The sequence below is a fragment of the Bos grunniens genome, chromosome 7, assembly GCF_055505025.1.
Source record: "Bos grunniens cultivar Pamir isolate PY7600 chromosome 7, Bosgru_T2T1.0, whole genome shotgun sequence".
NCBI classification, from domain to species: domain Eukaryota; kingdom Metazoa; phylum Chordata; class Mammalia; order Artiodactyla; family Bovidae; genus Bos; species Bos grunniens.
The window spans coordinates 44,138,898-44,163,697 of record NC_141171.1 but is presented as its reverse complement, the minus strand read 5'-3'; the positions used below and the strand labels follow the sequence as shown (position 1 = coordinate 44,163,697).

Sequence of the window (24,800 nt, the reverse complement as noted above, 5' to 3'; positions counted from 1 at the left end):
AGCCTTAAACTTGAGCACCAGCCTTGCCTCTGTAAAATGCAGGGTGGCTTGTGCAGATGAAAGACTGTAGAAAAAGCCACAACTGGGGTTGGGCCAGCCAGAGGCTGTCTCACTGTGGGTAGGTAACTGACCCCTTCTGGTCCTCTGCATCTTCATTTGTAAACTGTAACTAATGATACCCCACTCCGGTACATCATGGGAATCCATAGGTTAGTGAATAAAGAACTGCCAGCATAGGACCTTCTGCCTCACATGGACATATTTCTAATCACCTAGGATCTGTAAAAAAGCAAACAGGTTTCAAAGCTTCCTCTTTTTTTAACCCACTTCAAGTGCAGCCCACATGTTCCTGCTTCGTTTCGGCTTTGATCATGGGGACACCATTTGGGAAAGTTGGGATAGGAAAAAAAACCTTTTGGGGCTCTGACAAAATAATAACACTGTAAAGAAGATGAGCTTGTCTCCCCATTGCCCCCATCCCTCAAGGGTAAGTCAAACAACATCCCAGCTTTCTAATAAATCCCAGACATCTGTGGATTTCAGCAAGAGACAAACAGGAAATGCTCTCTTCTGTTCCTTTTACCCATGAAAGAGGCAGGTCTATGGAAACATCCCAGGACAGGTTCAGGGCTGCATCCTGGTTGTCCAGCTCCAGCACACAAACACAAGTTGGGGGGCCATGTGCTTTTGTTGAACTGAATGGAAATAGCCCTCCCTATGGCCAGGTCTTTCCCCCAGTGGGGCAGGGACTTGGACACAGATATTCTCATTTTTGAAATGTGGAAAGTGAGGCTTACGGAGCCCAAGTAAAGTGCCCAGTGTCTCCCAGAACTGACCTCCAATTCAGCTGCCCTCCAGCAGAGGGTAGAGGGTGGGCCCAGCACCCCCACCCCAATCCCAGTGGCTGCAGGGGAGATCTGGCAACATAAGCTAACCAGTGATTGGTATTGTGAGCTACAGAGCGTAAAGCAAGGTCAGAAGACAAGAGGCTGTGCGGAGCAGCCATGAAAACTCTGCACTTCCACTGCAGGGGGCACTGTTCTGCCCCTGGTCAGGGAATGCTGCATGGTGCAGCCAAAATAAAAAGAGAAACCAAGGCCTCAAGGATGTAGAAGCTCCTGGGGCACTTCATTCCAGGAGTCTACCCATCATCCTCTGAGAACAGCCCCAAGCAACCAGGTCTGTACCATGTGACTACCCCACCATCTCTGATTGGCTCATGAGCCAATCAGCGTCTCCTCTAGGGACTGGTCAGGAAATTGAGGCCAAAGGATCTGATTTGTGTGAAATATGTCCCAGACAATGGCCTTCTGCCACTGCAGGGTCGCCATTGTTGTGATACAGTGTAGGCTGACCAAGCATCTCAACTTCCCCGGGTCTCCTGGGACCCTGACTTCTCATTGCTAAGACCTGAAATCCCACCAAACTAGAAAGGCTTAGTCCCCTGAGCACAGGACATACAGTGTCCTACTTGTCCCCAAGGGGGGTCCCCATGAGGAACTCTTTTGCCCCACTCTTAGAGGCCGAGGTCTGGGCAGATAAAGGCTTGGATTTATTGTTTAGTCGCTAAGTCATGCCTGACCCATTTTAGCACCCCCAAAATTCATATTCCACCTGAAACCTCAGAAGGTGACTTTGCTTTGAAATAGTGTTTGTTGATGTCATCAATTAAGATGAGGTCATGCTGGATCATGCCTCTTGATGAGGGTCAAAGAGTAGAGTGAAAAAGCTGACTTAAAACTCAACATTCAAAAAACTAAGATCATGGCATCCAATCCCATCACTTACTGGCAAATAGATGAAGAAAAAGTGGAAACAGTCACAGATTTTATTTTCTTAGGCTCCAAAATCACTGCAGATGGTGACTGCAGCCATGAAATTAAAAGACGCTTGCTCCCTGGAAGAAAAGCTATGACAAACCTAGATAGCATATTAAAAAGCAGAGACGTTACTTTGCTGACAAAGGTCGGTCTAATCAAAACTATGGTTCTTCCAGTAGTCCTGTATGGATGTGAGAGTTGGACCATAAAGAAGGCTGAGCCCCAAAGAACTGATGCTTTCAAATTGTGGTGCTGGAGAAGGCTGTTGAGAGTCCCTTGGACAGCAAGATGAAATAGTCAGTCCTAAAGGAAATCAACCCTGAATATTCATTGGAAGAACTCATGCTGAAGCTTCAATACTTTGGCCACCTGATGTGAAGAACTGACTCACTGGAAAAGACTGATGTTGGGAAAGATTGAGGGCAGAAGGGAGCGGCAGAGGATAGCATCATTGACTCAATGGAGAGGAGTTTGAGCAAACTCTGAGAGATCATGAAGGACAGAGAAGCCTGGGGTGCTGCAGTCCATGGGGTCACAGACACCTGAGGCCAGATCACTCCAGGGTCCAGGCTGTGGTCCTGCCCTCTCACCACACAGGATGCTTCAGAGGATGGTGTCCTTTTAGCATCTCTTGGTCCTTACAGCAACCTTTGCTCACACCTGAACAGGGTCTGACTCATGGTCCCCAGTCACCCACCTGCCAAGGTCCAGCCCCGGCTGATCCAGGGTATTCGCCCACCAATGCCACGGGCATCGGCCAAGTTCCCGTAATTTAATTTACTCTGAAGAATCAACTCCAGTGACCTCCAGGCTGCCTCAAGAAAGGCGCCCAGCTGACCTGTTGGGTGAGCAGAAACCATGAGGCAGTGGAGAAGACATTTTGGGTCTAGTTGGTGATAGCTTAGGTCACAGGAACAGAGATGAAGACTGACCAGGCAAGCAGGCGTGTCTAGGGGTGGCCAGAACAAAGCACCCTGAATGGGTGATTTACTCTCCCCTGGTTCTGGAAGCTAGAAGTTCAAGGTTGAGGTGTCTCAGTGGTGTTCCCTCTGAAGGGGGAAGTGAAGGCCCTTTGAGCATCTGGCAGTTCTCTGACCCTGGCTGCATCACCCCCTCTCCAGCGGCGTTCTCCCAGCCTCGGTGTCTGGGTCCACACTTCCCCTTGGATAAGAACACCAGCCATCCGTCCTGTGTTGGGGCCATCCCACCCCAGTCCCATCTGAACACCCATGTGCTCTCAAGGTGACCTGTCCACGTCCTGCTCAAGCGCAGCCCCTCCCCTCAGGGGTCCTGCTGAGGATGCTCTCAGCACAGCCTCCCCTGTGGGAAGCCCTTCCTCCCCAACAGTGTCCACCACCATCATGAACATGGCTCTCATCCATCCCAGGGCCCTGTCCCCCATGGCCAGACCCCTCGCTGCAGCCTCAGCTCTTCCTGCTCTGAAAGTCGTAGTTTTCCTGGATAGGCTGAGCAGTGGCCCCACATCCTAAAACCTGGGAACTTCCCTGGAATCAGGATCTTTTCAGATGTATTAAAGCTTAGGATGCAGCTGAGATCATGCTGCTGTGGGGTGCACCCCAAACCCAAGGATGGTTACCTTGTTCTACTTTTATTTTTTTTGGCCATGCTAATCTTAGTTCCCTAACTACAGATCAAACCTGCGTTCCCTGCACCCCTGCAATGGACGCATGAAGTCTTAAAACCACTGGACCACCAGGGAAGTCCTCAGGGATAGTGTCCTTGTAAGAGACAGAAAAGTTTGTGAGAAAAGGCAAAGCCTGGAGCCACTGGGGGCTGAGAGAAGCTGGAAGGCTGCTGCCCTGGGGCCTGAAATGCAGTCTGGCCACACCTGGATCCAGAACCAGGCGGGATCAATCCTTCATTTAGGCCCCAGGTCAGTGGTCCCATCCCAGCCACCCCAGCAGACAAGCTACCTTCTTGACCTGGCCTCCATCCCCTCACCTCCACCCGGTCCTGTGTCCCCTGTATCACCTCTGAGTCCAGGTTGCAGATCCCCTCCCCCAGGCCCACCTGGGCCACCCATCCTATCTGCAGCAGACACTGTTCATCCTCCAGGTGCTCCTGCCCACCAACCTGTGTCCCCCACACCAACGGGCAGCACAGCCCCCACAGCCTCCTCGTCTCACTTGTGGATACTCTGGGGGCAGCTGTGACGGAGCATGGCGGACTGCACCCACCCATGTATCCCCTCTAAGTTCGGGAGGGCAGAGGCCAAGATCAAGGGACCGCCTGCTGACCCTCAGCTTTTGGAGATCACAGCCAACCTGGGCTTATAGAGGCCTCACCCCAACTCTTCCTCCACTTTCATGTGGCCCCTCCCCACGTGTCTGTGTCTAAACACGCCCCCTTGTGAGGCCCAGTCCTGCTGCGTCAGGATCACCTGCTCCTGCACGACACTCCCTTAACCACCCCTGGAAGGATCCTGTTCCCAGTAAGTCCTGCTCTGAGATGTCGGGTCAGAACCGCATATGAACTTCGGGTTTCAGCATGCAACAGCCCCTATCAGCATGCAAAGGACCCCTACTTTGGGTCCTTTCTCTCTGGTCATCCGCTGCCCTCCCCCGGTGTCTGTGGAGTGACAGATGCACTGCCCCCATTCCGTGTCTACACGGGGTGTCCACTCTGCCACCAGGGCCCCCCGAGAGTCAGGTGAAGGCCCCTGCAGACCAAGCTGCTCCTACTCCAGCCGCTTCTGTCCTTGTGTCTTCTTCACACCAAGTGGTGCTGGTATTTCATTTTCTGCAAATTTCCTTTTTCAAGTGAAAGCTGTTGAGCGTGAAGAGAACATGACTGAAAGCAAACAAGGGAATGACCCCAGGGTGCAAGGATATGGCCGCCGGCTCCTCTGTGGTGGGTCAGGGCAGGGGCCCCAGGCAGGGCGGCTGGCAGCGTGGACAGGACTCGGCCCAGGTGCACAGCATGGTCCTGGTTTATCCCTCCCGAGGCCACAGGCACCAGGATCCATGGGAGGAAGGCCCTCAGAAAGCTCTCTTGGAGGCTCACCTGATGCACAAAGGATGTCTTTATTTCCTGGATATTTTCACGTAACAAAAACCACAATGCACAGTGAGGTGCGGGGGCGGGGTGGGTGCTGTGGGCGCACCCTACTACCGGCTCAGCGCCCATCAAAAGCAGCACCCCAGACAGGGGATGCTTGGCCCCACCAGGAGCGTGACGCTAACCTCATCACAGGAGGTGGCCTTGGGGATGTGAAGGAACCTGGTTTCCCTTCTGGGCCCCAGACCCCGGTGCTCTCGCAGCCGTGGCCACTTTCATGCACCACAGGGCATTCAGCAGGAGTAGCCAAGCAAGCAGGCATAGGGAGCAGCCTCGGGGAGAGACCCAGCGGCCAGTGGGACAGGAAGTACAGCTTGTCCCGAGAGCCGGGCGGCTGGGAGCCAAGGGGCAGTGTCAGGGCACCCGGGGCCTGGCCCACGAGGGCCGAGGACACTGGGAGGCGTCTCTGGCCCTTCCCCTCACAGAGGTGCTGGCTGCTTATGTGGGAAGGAGAGGGCAGGGATTCAGATTCCTAGTAAGGCACGGACTTATTGAGTCTCCCTCGTTCTTGTCCTTCAGGTTGGTGACTCCAGCTCCTGCCCCGCAGCAAGGGAAGGGCTCCACTCTCAAGAGATGCAGCTGTGTGCCATCTGTTTCCAGCGAGGCAAGCTGGCGGCTCCCTCCCCCTCTACCACAGGCTCTAATGAGGCTCTGCCTGAAGGTCCCAGTTCTGAGACCCCTCCATGGGACAAGCGTGGCCCCAGACAGGGAGGCTGGAGGCAAGCTGCCAAAGGACGACAGACAGAAGGGGAGCAGTAGTTCCTATCATGAGACTGAGGAGGTGAATCAGCCTCTGGGCCTCCCTGTGGGCTCGCCCACTAGAGGACCAGCCACTCACCACCCAGGCCCTCAGCCTCCCACCAGACACAGAACCCTGGTGCCTGGACAGCCTCCCTCTTCAAGTCACTGGGCCAGGAGCGACTGCCTGGACAGAGGCTGTGAGGGGTGGACCTGGGCTGGGCCCTTCTCCATGTCATCAGTTCTGAGAGGGGCGGCCTGGTCAGCCCCCTGCGACCCGGAGGGAGAGGGTGTGGCTGCAGCACAGTGGACGTCGCCATGGCAAACGGTGCTCCAGACTATGGGGGGGTATCCTGCCAGATGGCAGTGACCAGACAGCTTCCGGGCAGAGCTGCCGAGGAGACCTGCCTCAAGAATGAGATGAATGTGGGTTCGGGTCGCCGAGAGCCCCTGAGCTGCCCTCTGAGCTGCGGGGGGGCCTCACCAAACCCAAGGTGGTGGGAGTGGACGGTGAGGGGTAGGTGGGCTGGCGGCAGGTGGGCAGCAGGGCTGCTGGCTCCCCCTAAGGCCACTGGCCACCACTGGCCGGGTAACTGGGCACGGTGGGGTACTCGGGCAGGCTGTTCCCCGAGAAGTTGTTGAACTGGGCCTCCCTGGATGGCGGGTTCCTCCAGGTGCCCGTGCTCCACTCCGTCTGCGCCTTCTGGAAGCTCCCACCGGTCCCTCGGTAGATGCTGTGCACCTGCGGGGGTGAGGATGATGGTGGGGAGGCCACTCAGCTTGCGTGCAAGGAGGGGCTTTTCTTAACCGAGCATGACTAACATGACAACACTTGCAAGAACTTTAGAAAACGTGCAGAAGCTGAGGCGGGGGGCTCTGAGGGCCATGCCTACACGGTGACTGCTGCCGGCTTGTCCCCAAGGGTCTCCACTGTCCCAGCCGAGCCCAACACTCGGCACAAGTGCTTCTTCCAGGGAAGGGGCTCTTCTGGGGCAGGTCTGAGGCCTGGCGACTGCCTGGTGACTCCTCCCTCAGCCACATCAGACCCGGGACCCCCAGATCACCAAGGGGGTGACATCATTCTCTTCAATGATGTCCTCAGCAGAGGCCTAGGCGGATAGGCCACTGCCCTTGCACCGTCCAGGAAGCCGGGCTCCTCAGATGTGGGGCTGGGCTGTTTCTGGAAGTCTGGCAAATCCCGTAACTGAATTCATTTAACTTGAGGCTCCTGACCAGCAAACCTGACGGTACTGTCCTTTCCCACCAGAATTCGTCTTTCTTTCTTCCCAGTGAACTCCCAAACCTGGGATGGTGCAGGGGACCCCAACAGGGTGGCCCTACTCTGGGGAGCCTGCTTGGCTTGGAAGCCCCTCCCTTCTGCCCTGACACATCCCTGCCGGAACCACAGCCACCTTGTGTGGCCTTCATCCTGGCCTCTGGCCAAGTCTTCCAGGGTCTGTTCTGCACTGGTTATCCCCCAACCCCCTTCAATCGTCCACACAGTCAGGAGGCTTTGGAGGCAAACATGGGGGGAGCAAGTACCCCTCTGTCCTCCCAGACAGTCCCAGGACCAGCTGAACAGCCCAGGCCTGGAAACCTGAGAAACAGCTGGGACCCTGCAACAAGGAGGCTGGAGGGACCCAAAACCCAGGCTTCAGGAGTTGCTGGCCAGGCTGCAGCACAAGGCAGGTCCAGCCTCCCCAAGCAGGCTACCAGGCACATGGCCAAGAAGGTCACCCCAGGAAGGCTGGACAGGTGCACTGTCAGGCATCAGTCTCTATGTGGTCCCAGGACAACCCTCGTGTGGCCAATGCCCCAGACTACAGTGCACATGTTCCCACTGGTCCCTCAAGGCATCTGGAGCAGGGCCAGGGAGTGGCCATGACGGTACAGTCAGGGCCAGCCTTTCAAAGCCTGAGCGCTCAGTATGAGGGCAGTGCGATGGATGTGAATTTTCAGTTTTAGTTACTTTCACTTAATTTGGGTTTAACTGTAACCAGTAGCACGTGGCCAGTGGTGGCTGAATCAGCAGTGTGGACAACCCTCCAGGACACACATGCTGGGGGCTCCAGCAGACACCCAACCACCCCAGTGTGCAAGTGGTTACCCTTGGCCACACGGCGCTGTCTGCCCTCCTCCCTGGAAGTCTACGTGGGCAGGAAGGCAGGCAGTCGAAGGCCCAGATCGCAGAGAGTCTACCCTGCTGTCAGCACTCACTTCACTCGCCAGCGCTTGGCTTCTTGCTCCTAAAACAAGCCAGGACGAGTCCCAGGGCTGGGAGGTCAGAGAACAGGATGTGAGGGAGGAAGTGAAACATCCCGGGAGCTGGAGGACTCACCTTCATGATCATGACAGCCATCATGGCAGCCGACATGGAGAACATGATAGCTGGGAGCAGCATGACCACAGCGGCCCCGACGCTGGTCTGGAAGAAGCCAATGGCTGCCAGCCAACCACTGCAAGAGAAGAGAACATGTGCGGGAGCCAACAGGACCGTCAGATGGGCCCACTACCTCTCATATATAAAGAGCTCCAGCAAATCAACAAGAAAAAGGTAACCCGCCAGCAGAGACATGGGATTCTCATGAGGACTACCATGGAGCCAGTATACTTAGGGAGTGATGCTTAACCCACCCACAAAGACGTGCAAGTCAGACAGAGGTGTCGTTCTCACACCACTGTCCTGAAACATGTCGTGCAGAGGACAGAGAAACGAACCCTACTCTGTCAGTTTGGGCTGCGCCCTTTCTGGAGCACAATGGGGTCTGACCCATAACAAGGCTTAAACATTCATTTCCTTCTCCCTCAACTGTTTCACTCATCCAGTGTCTGTAACGAGGACAATCTGAGGATGATCTAAACATCCACTAGTTGGGCAAAGCATGAACATCAGTTACACTAAGAAGGTGTGAAAACAAGAGAAAGTTGAAGGTCTGGGGTAGATCCTGAGCCCGCACATGGAAGAACATGAATCTGGTGTCCAGGCAGGCCAGGGGTGGGGTGGGGGGGAGGCAGGAAATAGAGTTCTTTTGAGAATGTTTTTTCTTAGTGAGTAACAAAACCACACAGCTCAGGAAGCTTAGAAAAACACACAATAGACACCTCTCTCCTGTCAACGCCACTCCCCAGCCCAGAGGGAACTGGCATCCCTCATCTGCTAGTTCACTTCCAGAGAGTTTACAGAAACATGTGTAGGGGATTCCCTGGGATCCAGGGGTTAGGACTCTGTGCTCTCACTGCCAGGACCCAGGTTCAATCCCCTGTTGAGGAACTAAGATTACACAAGTCACACAGCAAAAAAAAGATAAAGTGTGTGTGTGTGTGTGTGCACGTGCATGTGCACAGGCATACAACCTGCTGGACATGCACACACACACACACACACACACGTGGACAGGCCTCGCCCCTTTGTGAAGCCAGGAGGGACGTCCTCGCGTACAAATGCACACTGCTCTGCACTTTGAGGGAGTGTAAGCACAGCTGGGGGTCTGGGAAGATGACAGACCTGGAGATAAGGGGGATGGGACGAGGGTATAAGGTGTTCCCCCAGGGCCACCCAGCCAGGAGCTCAAGGGGCCAGAGCCAGGGAGATGCGGATGCAGCCTGCAAAGGCCAGGGGCAGGTCTGGGAGCTCTGATGAAGGTTCAAGAGTTACCATGTGGCCCAGAAATTCCACAGCCAGGCATCCACCAGAGAGAACTGAGAACACGTGTCCACACGGACAGGTGTACACAATGCACAGAAGAACCACCAGCAACAGCAGAAGGGCAGAGAACCCAAGAGTCCACCCACAACAAATGACACACACACTGCGTCCCATCAACTCAGCCACCAAAAGGGGCAAAACCCTGACACTCGCTACCGTGTGGACGGACCCTGCCAATACACTTGCTCGGTGAGAGGAGCAGACACAGAAGGACACAGAGGGTGTGAGTCCACTGATGGGAAACGTCCAGAACAGGCCGATCCACAGACACAGGGAGTGGGTTCCTGGTTGTTAGGGTATGAGCAAGGGACTGCTCACGGGGATGGGGCTTCACTTTGGGGTGGTGGAATGTTCTGAAACTGGAGAGAGTGATGAACCTACACCCTTGTAAACACACAGAACCACTGAGTCATGCACCTAAGCAGCTGCCTTTCTGGGCTGGGAAGGCACCTCAAGGAAGCCCCAACCGTGGAAAGGACTGGCGGTGGGGGCCCCAGTCACAGAGGGTGCACACTCCACCCCACCTGGAGTCCAATGTGGACCAACCACAAAGGCCAACTGTTAACAAGCCGCAGGGACCCCAAGGGGAAGGCCTGACATGGTAGCGCTGTGGGTGAGGGCACTGTGCCCACCACATCCGGTGGAGGCAAGGGCGTCAGACGGGTGGGGAGGCAGCTCGGGGTGGACACTCTACCCCAGATCCACAAACTGCGAAGAAGCCCCATGTGAACAGGTCACAAGCAGGCAGGACAGACAAGTCTGAGCCTCTGTGGTCACTGTTGCTTCCTAGTGTGAAGCAGCACTGTGGTCTTTTACACATAAGACGTCTCACAGGTTTTAAAAGGCCTTCTGAATGGACTGACAGGGAAGCGTTCACCCAGCGGATGGTGGAAGTCTGGGGCCAGCAGGGAGGGATGGATACCCAGGGCCCAGGACTGGCCAGGTGTCCCTGTAGCTCCACAGCAACCGTGGACCCCCATGCTGTCCACTACCCCCTGGAGGGGACTTGCGGGACTGTGGCCACCTGGACTGGAGCAGGTGGCTCTCTAGAAGGCCAGCCCTGCCAACCTGTGGGTTACATGAATTCGGACCCCTGGGACTTAAGATGAAAAGTTTGTTTCAAATCACTGAACATTTAATAATTCACTATAGCAGCAGCAGACACCTCATGTGTTAACGAGTGCTAAGTCACTTCAGTCGTGTCTGACTCTTTGTGACCCTATGGACTGTAGCCGCCAGGCTCCTCCGTCCATGGGATTCTCCAGGCAAGGATACTGGAGTGGGTTTCCATGCCTTCCTCCAGGGGATCTTCCCAACCCGGGGTTGGAACCCACCTCTTTAATGTCTCCGGCATGGGGCAGACGGGTTCTTTACCACTAGCGCCATCTGGGAAGCAATGGAAAATGCCTCTCCCAGATCGTGGGGCATGGCCCTTCCAGCTGCTCTCTGACCCCGGGGACACACAGCTGGACATGCCTGCCAGGTTCTCCTGGGGGCTGGGTGACTGGCACGAGAACCACTGTGAACGGGCTGCCAACCCGGCACCTCCCAGGATAGGGGGTTTACAAGAGCGATGAGCAGACTTCACCCTCGTCCAGCCATTGGCATTTTGGTGTCCTGGCCACAGTGTTCAGCCTGAGCTCACATCTGTCCTGCACATGACACATGTCCCCATGGCTGACCCCACAAGCTTACCACGCGCCCCATCCCGAGAACCCGACGGCCTGGATGATGGTCAAGATGAACTGGGCTCCGAAGATGAAGAAAAACGCCATGAAGTTGAAGGAGCTGTCGGATCTGGAGGGAAGCCAATGGCTTTGTTACCAATGCTGGAGGAGAGGGCGGGGCCGAGGAAGGGCCCAGGCCAACTGGGCAGGATAGCCCTGCCCCACCACACCTCCAGTTCCCGCCCCCAGGAGGAGGACAACCCTGACACGCTCCTCACCAGAAGGGGATTTAGGAGGCCCCACTACACCGAAGGACCTGCCGGTACCCTAAGGTCAATCTGATAGGTTCCTGGTGGGTTTGCGATGCCCTGCTGCCCTGGACAAAAGAGGCTGCGAGGGGCTCACATAGGGAGGTCAAGCAAGGGGAGACCTGGGATGGAGGAGGGCCGGGGACCTCGCGGCACAGGGCTGCTCCCGGGTTGCCCCCGAAGCTTTCGGGGGGTCCCCATTCTTACACACAGTTGCTGGAATCAGCTTGGGACCTGAAGCCACAGTGCCCCTTTCGCTTCAGCACAAGTGGACAGGTTTCTGGTTCTTGTCTCCAAAGGGCCCCAGGGGCCCCACCTGACTCCCACTGAGGGTCTGGGATTAGGGGCCACATGGAACAGACATAGCACACGCCTGAGTGCCGAGGGCAGGTTTGCGGTGAAAGCCACAGAGCAAGATTCACAGTAGCCAGAAGGGGGCAGCAACACCAACGCCATCCACAGATGATGGAGAAACACCACTTGGTTCCTGCACACATGGGAGCATCAGATACCCAAAGGGATGAAGCCCAGACACTCGCTACCATGTGGGTAGGGCCTGAGAACATGATGCTCAGTGAGAGAAGCAGACACAGAAGGACACGCAGAGTGATCCCACTGATGGGAAACGTCCAGAACAGGCAGATTCACAGACACAGAGAGTGGGTTCCTGGTTGTCAGAGGCTGAGGGGTTAGGATGGTGCTAATGGGGATGGGGTTTCTTGGTGGTTTGTTCTGGAGCTAGACATGCTGGCTGTCCAGTCTTGTATAAACACTAGAAACATCGAGCTGTTAAGCAGGTGAGCTGAGTGGTATGTACAATATGTCAACAAAGTCATTAACAAAACAGGGAGAGATGGATGTGGCTTGTGGACCCCAGTACACAGTGTCATCCAAATACGAGAGGCAGGCTCACACCCGGGCCAGGTGGCAGCTGCAGATCAGGGTACACCCCTCTCAGGACTTGGCCCGGAGGGGGGCGTGCACAGTGAGGTCACCTGCTGTTATTTCTGAGCCAAATGTCAACCCCAGACCCTCCCCAAGGGCCCCTGGAGGGTGGGAGCCACCCCAACTCACCGGAAGGCCTTGTAGGCAGGCCGGAACCAGCACACGTAGCCGCAGGGCGAGAAGAGGAGCAGCCAGAGCAGAGCCAGGCCAAAGTTAGCACCTGAGCCACCCGCGATCCACCAGGCCAGGCAGGCAACGAGGTTGACGCCCAGGGTGGCACAGTAGACTAGGGGAAGGAAGGAGAAAGAGGGCGCTGAATGGGACACCCCCTACTGCTGGGGTGTGGCTCCCATGAGCACAGAGACCTTGGGGCCAGAGAAGGGCCTGGGGGGCCCAGCTCTGTGCAGCTGCCCACCTGCTCCATCCACTCCGGACAGGAGCTCATCAGTGTGTGTACTCAGTTATGTCTGACTCTTTGCAACTCTATGGACTATAGTCCACCAGGCTCCTCTGTCCATGGGATTCTCTAGGCAAGAATACTGGAGTGGGTTGACATGCCCTCCTCCAGGGGCTCTTCCCAGCCCAGGACTGAACCCACATCTCCTGTGGCTTCCGCATTGGCAGGCAGGTTCTTTACCACTGAGCCATGAGAGAAGTTTGTCGGTAAGCTTTATTACTAAACCCTCAGGCTCCCACCCACCAAGCTCAAGACAAGTCCTGGGCCGGGCCTGTCCCGGGCCTGGGTCTCTGGGTGGTGCACCCCTCCCCCTGACTCACACAGCCACAGGCGGTAGATCCTCTTCACCAGGACCTGGTGCTCAATAGGGATTTCGTCAGAGAAGTTCTGGTAGAAGCAGGGCTTCAGAGGAATGAACTTGGGCAACGGGGGGAAGTTGTTCTCCTTTCCTGCAGGGACAGGGGTGCGGAAAAACTCACATTGCAGTCAGCTTGTAGTGGCCCTAGGGCTGTGCCCATCTGCTCCTGGGACCTGTGGATACATCACCTCATGGGGCAGAAGGGACTTTGCCAGAGGGATTAAGCTAAGGCCCCTGAGACGGGATGATCCTGGACTCTCTGGGGAACCCAGTGCCATCACAGGGTCCTTATGAAAGGGAAGGGGTTGGGTCAGAGGCAGAGAGACGGGAGATGCTGAGCCATTGGCTGTGAGGATGGAGGGAGGGGCCGCGAGTCAGGGATGCAGCACCTCTAGAAGCTGGAAAAGGGGGGAGCCGGTGCTCCCTGAGAGCCTCCAGAGGGACCAGCCCTTCCCACACCTGGATTTAGCCCTGTGGTACCCATGTGGGACTCCAGACCTCAGGACTGTCAGAGAACAAATTCTATTTACTTACTTATTTATGAACTTAGTTTCTGACCGCGCCACACAGCATGCAGGATCTTAGTTCCTCCACCTGGGATTGAACTCACACCCTCAGCACTGAAAGCAGGTAGTCCTAACCACTGGCCCTCCAGGGAAGTCCCAGGACAAATTTCTTTCAAGTATCTGAGTCTGTGGCAATTTCTTACGACAGTCACAGGGATACGTGAAGATTCAACAGCAGGGTCCACACATATCCACACTGTTGACTTCAGGGCAGGTTGTGGCACTTGGGACGTGGGAACCCCCTGGGGTTGCCATTACAAAGGACCACAGGCTGGGTGGCCTGATTGGACAGAGGTCTGTCCTGGCTCCGTTCTAGAGGCTGGACAATCAGATCCAGTGTCACAGGGCCACATTTCCCCCCGATGCTCTGGGCGCCCCAGGGTTATGAACCCGTCCCTCCAGCTCTGCCCCATCCTCCCTGCTTCCCTGTGTCTGTGCCCATGTCTCCTCCATCTTAGGATGTCAGTCCCACTGTTATCTCAGGGCCACCCTGCTCCAACATGACTTCATCTCACAGCCACACCTGCCATTAGGTCCTCTTCCTGGAGTCTGGACTCCATGGGGTTTTTGTTTTTGTTTTCTTGGCCTCACTGCGAGGCTTGTAAGATCTTAGTTCTCTGACCAGGGATGAACCCAGGCCCCCAGCAGTGGAAGCTCAGAGTCTTAACCACTGGACCACCAGGGAAGTCCTGGGACTTCCTGTTTTCCAACATGGAACACTTCCGTCTTACATGTGGGGCCCAGGGGCCGAGCTCATCTCTGTATGGTCCCTTTAGCACCTGTGCCACCTTGGTGGGCAGTGGACAGACTTCATAGCACAGTAACAAAGTGCTGCCCAGAGCTGCCCACTTGGGCTCCATGTCCGAGCAACTACACAGGTGCCCCCTGGGCTCTGCTGGCTGGGCCAGATGCTCACTGTGCGGACTTGTCACCCTGTTGTCCAATCCAGTGGCCAGAGCAGCCCCGACTCCCATCCCAGGAGGAGAGCGAGGCTGTGCCCCTCCTGGGGTCACAGTGTGCTCAGCCGCCCGGGGAACTTTCCAGATGGCCAGAGAAGCCAGGATCCCCCACTGCGGGGCGCGGGTGGGACTCACCTGACATTTCCGCTGCGAAGACAGGGTGGGAGTGGAAGCCTGCAGCCACCTGGAGGGGAGACAGGCACAGTCAGGGGGTCTCTACAGCTGCAGGGCGACCCCAACACCACCTGCGGATCCAGGGGCCACTGCAGTTACTGCCCTAACTACCAGAGCATCCAAAGGGGTCTCTGGGCTCTTGGCTCAAGGCCAACCCAGCCCCACATGTGACCCCAGTCACCACCTCGTGTCAGAGCCCTCCACCCCCACCCCAGGCAGCTTGCCACTGATGTGGGGGAGGCATCTGGGTGGAGGGTCCCAGTGACCCACCACTACTGCCCTCCTGCCCGTCCTCCCCCAACTCCCCCACAAAAGTGAACGTGTTAGTCACCCAACCCCCAAACTTTCCCTTTGTCCACGGATGGCTCTGCACACTTCCTATGGCCACAAAGTCTCCGAGTCACCAAAAACTGAGTCCACACTCATTGCAGTGTGACCTCAGGCAAGTTACACAACCTCTCTGGTCCATGGCTTTTGCCCCTATGAGCTTTGCAAGGCCAAGGACCCCACTGCAACCCAATTGAAATGCCTGGGGACAGGCCAGGCACCCAGCGACCCTGCCCAGGAGCCCGTGTCATGGAGCAGCCCCTCAGAGGAGGCACCACAGAGGTGCCAGTTGCACAAGGACCTAGGAGGCAGACATTACCTTCTCCAGGAAGCGGGGCAGGCAACGTGGCCACACCTGGTACCCAACCAGCACAGCTGAGCTTGAACAGCCCCCAGCACTGGGCACTGGAGCAGGTGCAGAGCCCCTTGGAGGGGGTCCAAGGGAAGGATCCAATGACTGAGAGTCTCCGGGTCCACCCCCGGCCCCCAGCTCAGAGAGGGCCTCCCCTGGGACCTGGAGCCTGGCCCAGCCCAGCCCTCCTGTCGCAGGCCCCACCGGCCATCCACCACTCTGGCTCCAGCAGACCCTCTACCTGCCCAGCCCCCATAGGCAAGGAGTAGCCCTGGGACGGGGGCTCAAGGCATGGATGTCTCAGGGGCCTGCAGCACACACATTTGCTGCTCAGAGTCCTGCACACATGGGTTCCAGGACTAACCACTCCAGGGCAGGCAGACCCCCACCGGCCCCTCCAGGGACCCTCTGGGCACCTGGGAAGGATGGGAGACTGATACACTCAGCAATATCCAGGCTGATGGGCCCTCTCCTTAGGCTCTAGCCATAGCCATCCAGACTCTGGGGCCCCTCCCTGACTATACTCCACTCAGCAGCTCACCTCCCCACGCAAATCCAGGTATCAGAGACAATGGCCACCCTGACCCAGGGACTCTCGGCCACCGGGGCCTCATGCCTTTGTTAACAGACACCAACCTGGTTTAAGTTGTTTATTTTCACGTCAAAGCTGTTCCCTGACACCTGAGAAAAGGGGACACAACGCTTGTGACCCCAGGGGCCCACCTGGGTCTGAAGGTGCCCAGCTACTCAGTCAGCTGGACCCCCACTCCGCCCAACTTTGAGGAAGACCGTGTCCAGAAAGGGACGCCCCCCATGTGCCAGCAGAAATAGCATGAGTGTCCATGAGTTGAGACCGGGCAAAAGCCCCTGGCGATGTGAGGAATGCTAAGGAGGGTCCAGGCCAGCACCTATGCCTTGGCGTCCAGCCCGTCGGGGTCCAGTTGGCGGCACTGGGCCTCCAGGATGCCGCGGAAGGCCTGGAAGCGGTGGTTGAGGTCAGGCCGGGCATGCAGGCGGAAGCGGGTACCGAGTGCACCGTCAGGCGAGGGCGCCCCATAAAAGACACGCCGCACCCGAGAGTGGACCAGGGCCATGGCGCACATGGCGCAGGGCTCGCGGGTGATGTACAGGTCATAGCCGGTGCACACGTAGGGCAGCCCGTCCTCGTCTTCGTCCAGCTTGCGCACAGAGCCGGCGCGGACAGCCGGCGCGAAGGAGCAGGCAGGGTGGGGCGCCAGGTTGTAGGCACCGCAGCCCTGGCCTCGAGCCACCAGGTCAATGCACACCATGGCAGCGTGCAGCAGGGGGCTGGCAGCGCTGCTGCAGTCGTGGCCCGTGGCCAGCACGCGGCCTGAGGCTGGATCCACCACCACCGCACCCACAGCCCTCAAGCCCTTCGAGGCTGCCTGCTGCGCGGCCCACACGGCCCGCTCCATGTGGGCCTGCATTGCAGCCCGCTCCTGTGCCGAGAAGAGGCATCCAGCCAGGGCTCGGGTCACCTGCCTATCCTCGTGAAAAGTCGTGGGCCAGTGAGTGCGTGCCTCCTCGAACTGGCTCCTGGTCAGGGGCGGCCGCACAGGCACAGGCACCAGGAAGGGCTGCCCCAGGCCACGGGTGTCCACATCCGGCCTCGGGAGGAGCTCGGCCAGCGATCGCGAGTCCCGGGCTGGCCCCGCCAGGCACAGCAGCATTTCCAGCGAGTGTGGGCGGCCGGGGTCAGGGCTGGGCCGCACCCTCTTGAGGTGAGGCTGCGCAGGCAGCGGATGGACTGCTGACACCTCCTTGAGGAGGCGTGAGGTCTGGCTCTTGTCCAGGACGGGTGCAGCATAGGCCAGCACCAGCTCCACAGCCCCAGATTGCTGCTCTGACAGAACCGGGAGGGCTTGCCACGGCGGTTCTTGCTCGGGACTCCCAGCCTTTGCATCTCTGCGCAGCTCCATGACGCTCGGGGCGGGGTCCGTCCTCAGTGGGGCTCTGACTGTGGGAGACAGAGACCGGAGCAGGGCATCATCCTGGGCCGTGGAGGGGCCTGGCGAGCTGGAGGGGTCGTCCCAGGACTGTGCCACGTCTGCAGGCTCGTCCCACTGAGCAAAAGGCACCAGCTGTCGTGCTCTCACTCACATCTTACTAACGCCGTGTTTGCACAGAGTTTAAACCGCCCTTGTCTGGGTGTCTTTTCTGTCCCCCCTTTTTTTTACCGAGAAATGCCATGAGCAAAAATGCACACTGGATCCCAGAGACTTAATACAAAAGAGAAAACTAACTGTATCGTTAAGTCTCTTTCTGTATTCCACGGACACAGACCAACTCACTACACCACTTTATTCAAAGGCCTTGAGATCCTTGGCTCTTCTTATCCTTGGGGGCCCTGGACCCAGTTCCCCATGGATGCTGAGGGATGGCTGTGTTGACTACATGGCTGAAGTGGGGATACTCTACATGTCTCAGGTTAAATAAACGTATGATTAAGGTTAAGTTCAACCGTTTCTTTGTAGTTTCCCAAAACGTGGCTTCTACACACTTCATGTCATGTACACGTCTCGCGTTATATTCCTACTGGTTAGGGCTGCCCTGGATGAGAGCAGAAATGGGCCACAGATGACCTTCACGTGGCTCCAGGGGAGCTCTGTTCCATGGCTGCAGAGCCCGATGCCCTGGCGGTATCTGGGATTGGACCAACCCCTCCCACCTCTTTCCCATGGACGAAGTGTGCTGAGACCATGTAACAGCCTGCCCCTTACTGCTTCAATGCAGCCTACTCATCACTCCTCAGCCCATGGGCCCTGCAGAGGGCACGGGAGGTCCTCACCAACCACTCCAGCAAACACACAGTGTGGCTGGGGGCCCCTGGGGTACCCAGGACGCCAGGGCCAGGTCAGGCCCTGAGGAGGGTCCTGGGCGTGCTGGCTGTAAATCCACTCCCAGCACACACCGTGCCCAAGGCAAAATGGCCCCCACAGCCTGCTCTAGGCCACAAAAGGCCCCACTGTCTCCTGGGCAAGACAGACACAGTCCTGTTTGTCCCTCCAAGACTGCAACCTCTGTCTGACCGAAACAAAACAAGTGACAGAGACAGGAGGCTGGCCTCGGACTGCTGCTGGTGGGGCTGCCATCCTCCAGGGAGGAAATAAAAACCACCAGGAGGCCACCATCTGGCCCAGTGACCCCACTCCCAGGTGCAGGCCCAGGAGAACTGAAACACATGTCCACACAGCCATCCACACGCACGTGTTCACAGCAGCATGACTCCCAACAGCAAAAGGTGGCTGCAGGCCCATGTGTTTACTGAAAGATAAACACATAAACACCAGGTGGTCCCCCCGCACACAGGAGCGTCCCTCAGCCATGGAGAGGAGAGAAGCCCTGACACTCACTGCCTCATGAACAGACCCGGAGAACATGATGCTCAGTGAGAGAAGCAGACACAGGACACGCAGGGTGTGATCCCACTGGTGGGAAACGTCCAGAACAGGCCGATCCACAGACACAGAGAGTGGGTTCCTGGTTGTCAGGGGCTGGGAGGTGGGGGGATGGGGGGGTCTGCTCCTGGAGACAGGCTTCCTATTGGAAGACAGAATGTTCTCGAACTAGACAGAGGTAATGGTCATATAATACACTAAATACACTAAAAAACACTAAAAAGTATGCTTTATGTGGGTGATCCCCACACTATGTGAACCGTATCCTAGTAAAGCTGCTGTTCTTTCTGGCGGCGGTGGGGAAATCTGGCAGTCACCAGGGCATGCGTGCTTGCTTAATCCATCAGTCATGTTGGACTTTTTGTGATCCCACAGAATGTAGCCCACCAGACTCCTCTGTCCAGGGGATTTCCCAGACAAGAATACTAGAGTGGGTTGCCATGTCCTTCTCCAGGGGATCTTCCCGACCCAGGGATCAAATGGGCATCTCCTGCACTGGCAGGTGGACTGTATACCCACTGAGCCACCAGGGTCACAGCACACCTCTAACACGGCCCAGACCTCGTGACTGCTGCCAGTGCTGAAACCGCTCCCTGTCTTCACTCCTGCAAATGGGCTCCCCAACTCCCCTCATGACCGGGACGGAGGCTGCAGGGCTCGTCCCTTTCCAGAGGTCAAGGGACTTGCCCAGGGCCACGTGCCTGGGAGGGCAGAGCTGCGGCCAGGTGGCCAACAGCTCCCAACTCTGCCTTCTGAGCCCCGTGGTGGGGGAGGGGCTTTACAGATGAGACACAGGTTCCTCCAGGGTGACACACCCAGACTGGGAGCTGCAGCCCACCCAGAAATGGCCCCCACGCCCAGTGATTTGCTTAAATGAACCCCGGGGACCTCAGCATGCTGGGAGGCTTATCTGTTCCTCTTTTCCTCCTCAAAACCACATGTCCACCCTGCCTGTGAGCACCCCCTCATCCACCCCAACTCTGGTCACCCCACTGCCCCACCCTGTCCAAGTGCCCTGCATGCGCACCCCCTGACACACACACACACACACACACACACACACACACACACTGCCCCACACCCTCCCTGCTGTGCACTTGGCTGCTCCACCCAGCTCAGGCCCTTCCCTGGGTGTGTCTACCTCCCGCTGTCCACAGCTAGGGCACCTCCTAAAGGTTCCTGTGCTCCAATGGGGTGGAGGCCAGCCCCCTCCACAATTGTTTATATTTATGGTTGGAGCTTCTGTGGCTGGCACCCACTGTCAGGGCCATGTAAGGCTCAATGGTGTGGGGAAGGTCCAGGAGGGTCCAGGAGACCAGGGAGCTGGGACCCCCCAACAGCCAGTCCCCTCACTGGGTGCCGGGGCCTGAAGCCCAGAAGGCATCAAGAACATGGGGCTTATTCAGTGAGCTGAGGCAGCCTCTGCAACCAGAGGTAGGGGCCTTATCTCACCCCTGGGTGTGTCCGGGCCCTGCCCACGTTCTCCTGGCTGAGACCAGGCCTTAGGCCCAGGACAAGCTTCCCCCTCAGTAAAATGGGATCCACCACCACCCTGGCTGGGACAGAAAGTGAGAAAATCCATGAGGCTGGGCCCACCCCAGGGCACAGCTCTTCTCAGGAGCCAGTGCCCTGCGAAGGGCAGATTCCAGGAGGGTCCTCGGAGGCAGTGACCCACAGCTGGACCTGGAAAGCAGGTGAAGCAGGGTGGGGAGCCCTGAGCAGAAGGAACACCCAGTGTTGGAGTCTTGGACTCTTGAACAGTCGAGGCGGCGATGGCTTCAAATATGGTATCCAGAACTTGGCCCCGTGGAAGGGGGAAGGTGCATTAATGTCCACATCTGACAAGCTCCCCAACAAAGCAGGGTCCCCAGATAACATGCAGCATACCCCGCTAAGCGTGAACCCACATGAGCAGATGATTTCTGATTTATGTTAATAAATGTGTCTCATGGAACCTTTGCAATACTTTTATACTACTAATACATATATATATGTGCATGTATTTGTTGTTTACACAAAATTCTAATTTAATGGGGCAACCTGCCTGGTTATTTGCAAAACCTAGCCACCCTACCAGCAGGCCTTTGTGCACGAAAAATCGAGAACCATGCGCATGTCGGGTGTGGCAGACCCAAGGCCAGAATTTTAAAAAGCCTTGAAAACTCACACTTCCCTTAAGTATCAGCAAAGATTATCAATTTTTAGGGCTTCCCAAGTGGTTCAGTGGTAAACAATCCGCCTGTCAATGCAGGAGATGCGGGTTTGATCCCTGCGTCGGGAAAATCTCTTGGAGAAGGAAATGGCAACCCATTCAAGTATCCTAGCCTGGGAAATCCCATGGACAGAGGAACCTGAGGGCCACAATCCATGGGGTCGGAGAGTGGGACACAACTGAGAGACTGAGCGCGCGCACAAACAAGACGTACAGAAAGACTGGGGGTTTCGCCCTAAGCGGGCGGAAAGCTTGTAAACGGACAGCGCGGAGGTACAAGGGTGACCAAGACGACCAAAGGCCTGAACACAGTGGAAGCAGTTAGGACACGGGGTCTCCAAAACGGACGGCAGGGGCGAGCGCACGCGCAGAAGGACGACGGGCGCCGAAAGAGGGGTCCCAAAAACCTGGCCGCCCCGCGCGCACGCGCACATGCGCCCCTCCCCGCGTTCGCCCGATGCGCGCGCACGAACCTGGTCCAGTTGGCGCCCCCGCCTTGCTCCCCGCGCCGCTGGCGCCCCTCCGCAGGCGCGCCCCCTGCCCTCGCCCTCCTCGCCTTCCGCGGGAGCCTGGGTCGTAAAAGCCCGAGACCCCGGGGCTGTGTGCTTACCTGAGGAGACAGGCGGAAGCGCTGCGCTTCACCAAGTCTTAGCAACCAGCCCGCCTGCTCCGCCTCTGCCACCGCCTGGAGCCTCGGGGCACGACGGGAGCGTAGTTCCAGGGGCGGAGTCGGCGCGAGGCGGAGGCGAGGCCGGGACTACAATCCCCACAAGGCCGCGCGCACCACCGACTCATTCCACCCCTTTCTTGAGCGCGGCTGCTGTGACCCGCAGGAGAGTGAGGCGAGCTCTAAGTTAAGGGTTCGAGACCCAGCAGGGCGGCAGGAAAAGTTGGACCCTGGGAGTCTTTTGGGAAATCAGCTGAGTGAAGATACTGAGGCATAGGGGTTCAGGCCACGTGCTTCAGTCACTCCCAAAGTGCAGTTTGCTGCTGCCACGTGGCTCCAGAGATCCTGACCCCACAGACCTGGTTAAGGTCGGCTTCCAGTTCTGGTTGGGGCCCCAGCCGACCCCGGCCTTATTTTCTCATCTCTGCAGTAGACGAAGAGGATCTGTTGACACTCCTATGCAAAACTTGCTAATTTTATGAGCAAATCCAGTTATTCATTCTAATTAGAGATTAAAACCAGAGCGTCTCAACAAGGGGCAGTTTGTCCCTCCACTCCCAGGGGTGGTTACGTGGTGGCTACGCCAGGGGTGAGGGTGGGAGGTCCTCGCATCAAACCTAGGATGTCGCTGAACAAGTGAAAGTGGCTCAGTCATGTCCAACTCTTTGCGACCCCATGGTCTATACAGTGAGTGGAATTCTCCAGGCCAGAATACTGCAGTGCTGCAGTGGGTAGCTTTTCCCTTCTCCAGGGGATTTTCCTGATCCAGGAATGGAATTGGGGTCTCTTGCATTGCTGGCGGATTCTTTACCAGGTGAGCCACAAGGGAAGCCCAAGAACACTGGAGTGGATAGCCTATCCCTTCTCCAGGAGTTTTTCCGGACCCAGGAATCGAACCGGGGTCTCCTGCATTGCAGGCGGATTCTTTACCAACTGAGCTATCAGGGAGGCCTTACAATGCATGCTGCTGCTGCTAAATCGCTTCAAGTCGTGTCCGACTCTGTGCAACTCCATAGATGGCAGCCCACCAGGCTCCCCCGTCCCTGGGATTTTCCAGGCAAGAATACTGGAGTGGGTTGCCATTTCCTTCACCAGGATGCCCCCAAATCAGCCTCCCCAATTGTCCACAATGCAGGCTTTAAAGACCTTGGTTTAACCGCACTGCTAAACAAGGAGAAAAATTTGGATTTGATAAAAAGGATCCTGAAGAGGGGAATTTTCATTCTTTCTATTTTTTTCCCCTGCTCCCCTCCTTCAAAAACCAAAGAATCAAAAAACAAACAAGGAATCCTCTGGCAAGATACGTCCAATGTCTGGAAGCTGGTGGCTGGAGGAGAGAACCCTCCTCCTGTAGTCCCCACCGCAGCCCAGCTCCTCAACCCTACAGGGCCCTGAGAGTCCATCCTCTGTGTTTCTCCTCTTAATTTGCAAAGCATTGCCTGGTGTCCCGCTCTATTCCTACGTGAAACCGCATCGGGGGAAGCCATTCTACTTGAAGCTAGTTACTCTCTCTTTTTCTTTTCTCAATTAAAACTTAGATTGATGTGTGCTTTTAACTTAAAAACAAACAAACAAACAAAGACATCGTTCCATCCCTGGATGGCCCACTCAAGATAGCCAAAAGTTCCTGTCTAGCTTTTTTTTTTTTTGCCACAACATGCAGCTTGTGGGATCTTAGTTCCCCAACCAGGGATTGAACCTGGACCTTTGGCAGTAAAAGCAGGAGTCCTAACCAGTGAACCTAGGGAATTCCCTGCTGATTTTTAAAAATTGCTCTTTAATTAGTATTTCGTTAAAAGCAATGCCTAGAGTTTTGCATCTAAAAAGTGGATGTCTTCAACCTATTTTTCTGCTTGTTTTAAATTTCTCAAAATGCAAAAACACACAAATAGGGATTTAAATGGCACAGCTGCTATGCAAAACATTGTGACAGCTCTTCAAAAAGTTAAACATGGACTTACCCCAAAATATAGCAATTCCATGTCTGAGTATAGACAGGAAAGAGTGGAAAGCAGGGACTTGAATGGGTACTTGCACAGTCATGTTCGTAGTAGGATTATCCACAATAGACCAAGGATGGAAACAGCTCAAATGTCCATCATCAGATGAATAGAGGAACAAAATGTGGTCCATCTAATGGAATATTATTCAGCCACGAAAAGGATGGAGATTCTGACACCTGCTACAACGTGGCTGAACCTTGAGGACATGAGGCTCAGAGAAGCAGACACAGAAGGACACACACTGTCTGATTCCACTCATGGGAAGTCCCTAGAGGAGTCAAATGCACAGAGACAGGAAGTAGATGGTGGGGCCAAGGTCTGGGAGAGGGGATGAGAAGTGCCTGCTAATGGGTATGGTGTTTCCTTTTGGGGTGATAAAGATGTTCCACAATTAGAGACTTCCCTGGTGGTCCAGTGGTTAAGACGCTGCACTTGCAGTGCCAAGGCCAGCAGTTTGATTCCTGGTTGGGGAACTGGAATCACAAATGCTGTGTGGTATGACCAAGAAAGTTTTTTAAAATAAAGATGTTCCACAATTAGATAGAATTGACAGTTATACACATTGTGGATGTACCTTCTCTACCACCAAACTGTACCAAATTGGTGAATTTTTTGTTGTGTGAAATTCTCCTAAAAACAAGAACAACATAAAAGAGAGGAAAAGAAACGGTCCTTGACTTCCTACCTCCTCCTGCCTTCTTTTCCTTGCAGGACAAAGACAGGCAAGATTTCTGAGGTCCTCTCTCCACAGCCTGACAGCTGCTGGCTGGCCCCCACCCACCTATCTGCCTGCAGGGTCCCCCTGTCCACAGTGATTGGTTTGGGGAATGATCTTGTGACTCAAGTTGGACCAATGAGAGTCAGCCTGGAGACTGTCAGAAATATTAATATAAGCAGAGTCACTCATGGTTCCTTAGGGTGAAAGCCTGGAGCTGCCAGGAGTTATCTTTTGCCACCCCACAGTTGATCTTGTCTAGGAGGAAGCCACAGCAGAGGAGGGCAGATCCTAGAAAGAGAAGTCCATGCCTTAACAACATTGTTTAA

The 24,800-nt window shown here is 56.0% G+C and overlaps 2 protein-coding genes across 3 annotated transcripts; both read right to left on the bottom strand.

The window, feature by feature from the left end:
- Positions 1-4,845: 4,845 nt before the first annotated feature.
- Positions 4,846-17,603, bottom strand: ADAT3 (adenosine deaminase tRNA specific 3). The gene is given in 8 exon segments (XM_086411536.1): positions 4,846-6,378; positions 7,975-8,092; positions 11,038-11,139; positions 12,392-12,548; positions 13,040-13,168; positions 14,738-14,786; positions 16,364-17,428; positions 17,431-17,603. Coding segments are annotated over 2 exon segments (1,101 nt in total). The 5' UTR covers positions 17,467-17,603; the 3' UTR covers positions 4,846-6,378; positions 7,975-8,092; positions 11,038-11,139; positions 12,392-12,548; positions 13,040-13,168; positions 14,738-14,786.
- Positions 4,846-21,769, bottom strand: SCAMP4 (secretory carrier membrane protein 4). 2 transcript variants are annotated; one of them, XM_086411538.1, is made up of 7 exons: positions 21,560-21,769; positions 14,738-14,786; positions 13,040-13,168; positions 12,392-12,548; positions 11,038-11,139; positions 7,975-8,092; positions 4,846-6,378 (listed from the first exon to the last, which is right to left on the bottom strand). In XM_086411538.1, exons 2-7 carry the CDS (start codon positions 14,742-14,744, stop codon positions 6,199-6,201), a joined length of 693 nt encoding a protein of 230 aa, XP_086267664.1. In that variant the 5' UTR covers positions 14,745-14,786; positions 21,560-21,769; the 3' UTR covers positions 4,846-6,198. The 2 variants fall into 2 exon arrangements, with proteins under 2 accessions (XP_086267664.1, XP_086267663.1); XM_086411537.1 differs by having other exon boundaries at positions 21,697-21,769.
- Positions 21,770-24,800: the final 3,031 nt, after the last annotated feature.

Bases quoted from the DNA above. Each gene is read 5' to 3' on its own strand.
- SCAMP4 (XM_086411538.1), bottom strand. The intron at 8,093-11,037 runs GTAAGCTTGTGG...CTTCTCTTGCAG, and splicing joins TTCTCGGGATGGGGCGCGTG to TGGTTGGCTGGCAGCCATTG. The intron at 6,379-7,974 runs GTGAGTCCTCCA...TCACCCCCGCAG, and splicing joins TGGCTGTCATGATCATGAAG to GTGCACAGCATCTACCGAGG.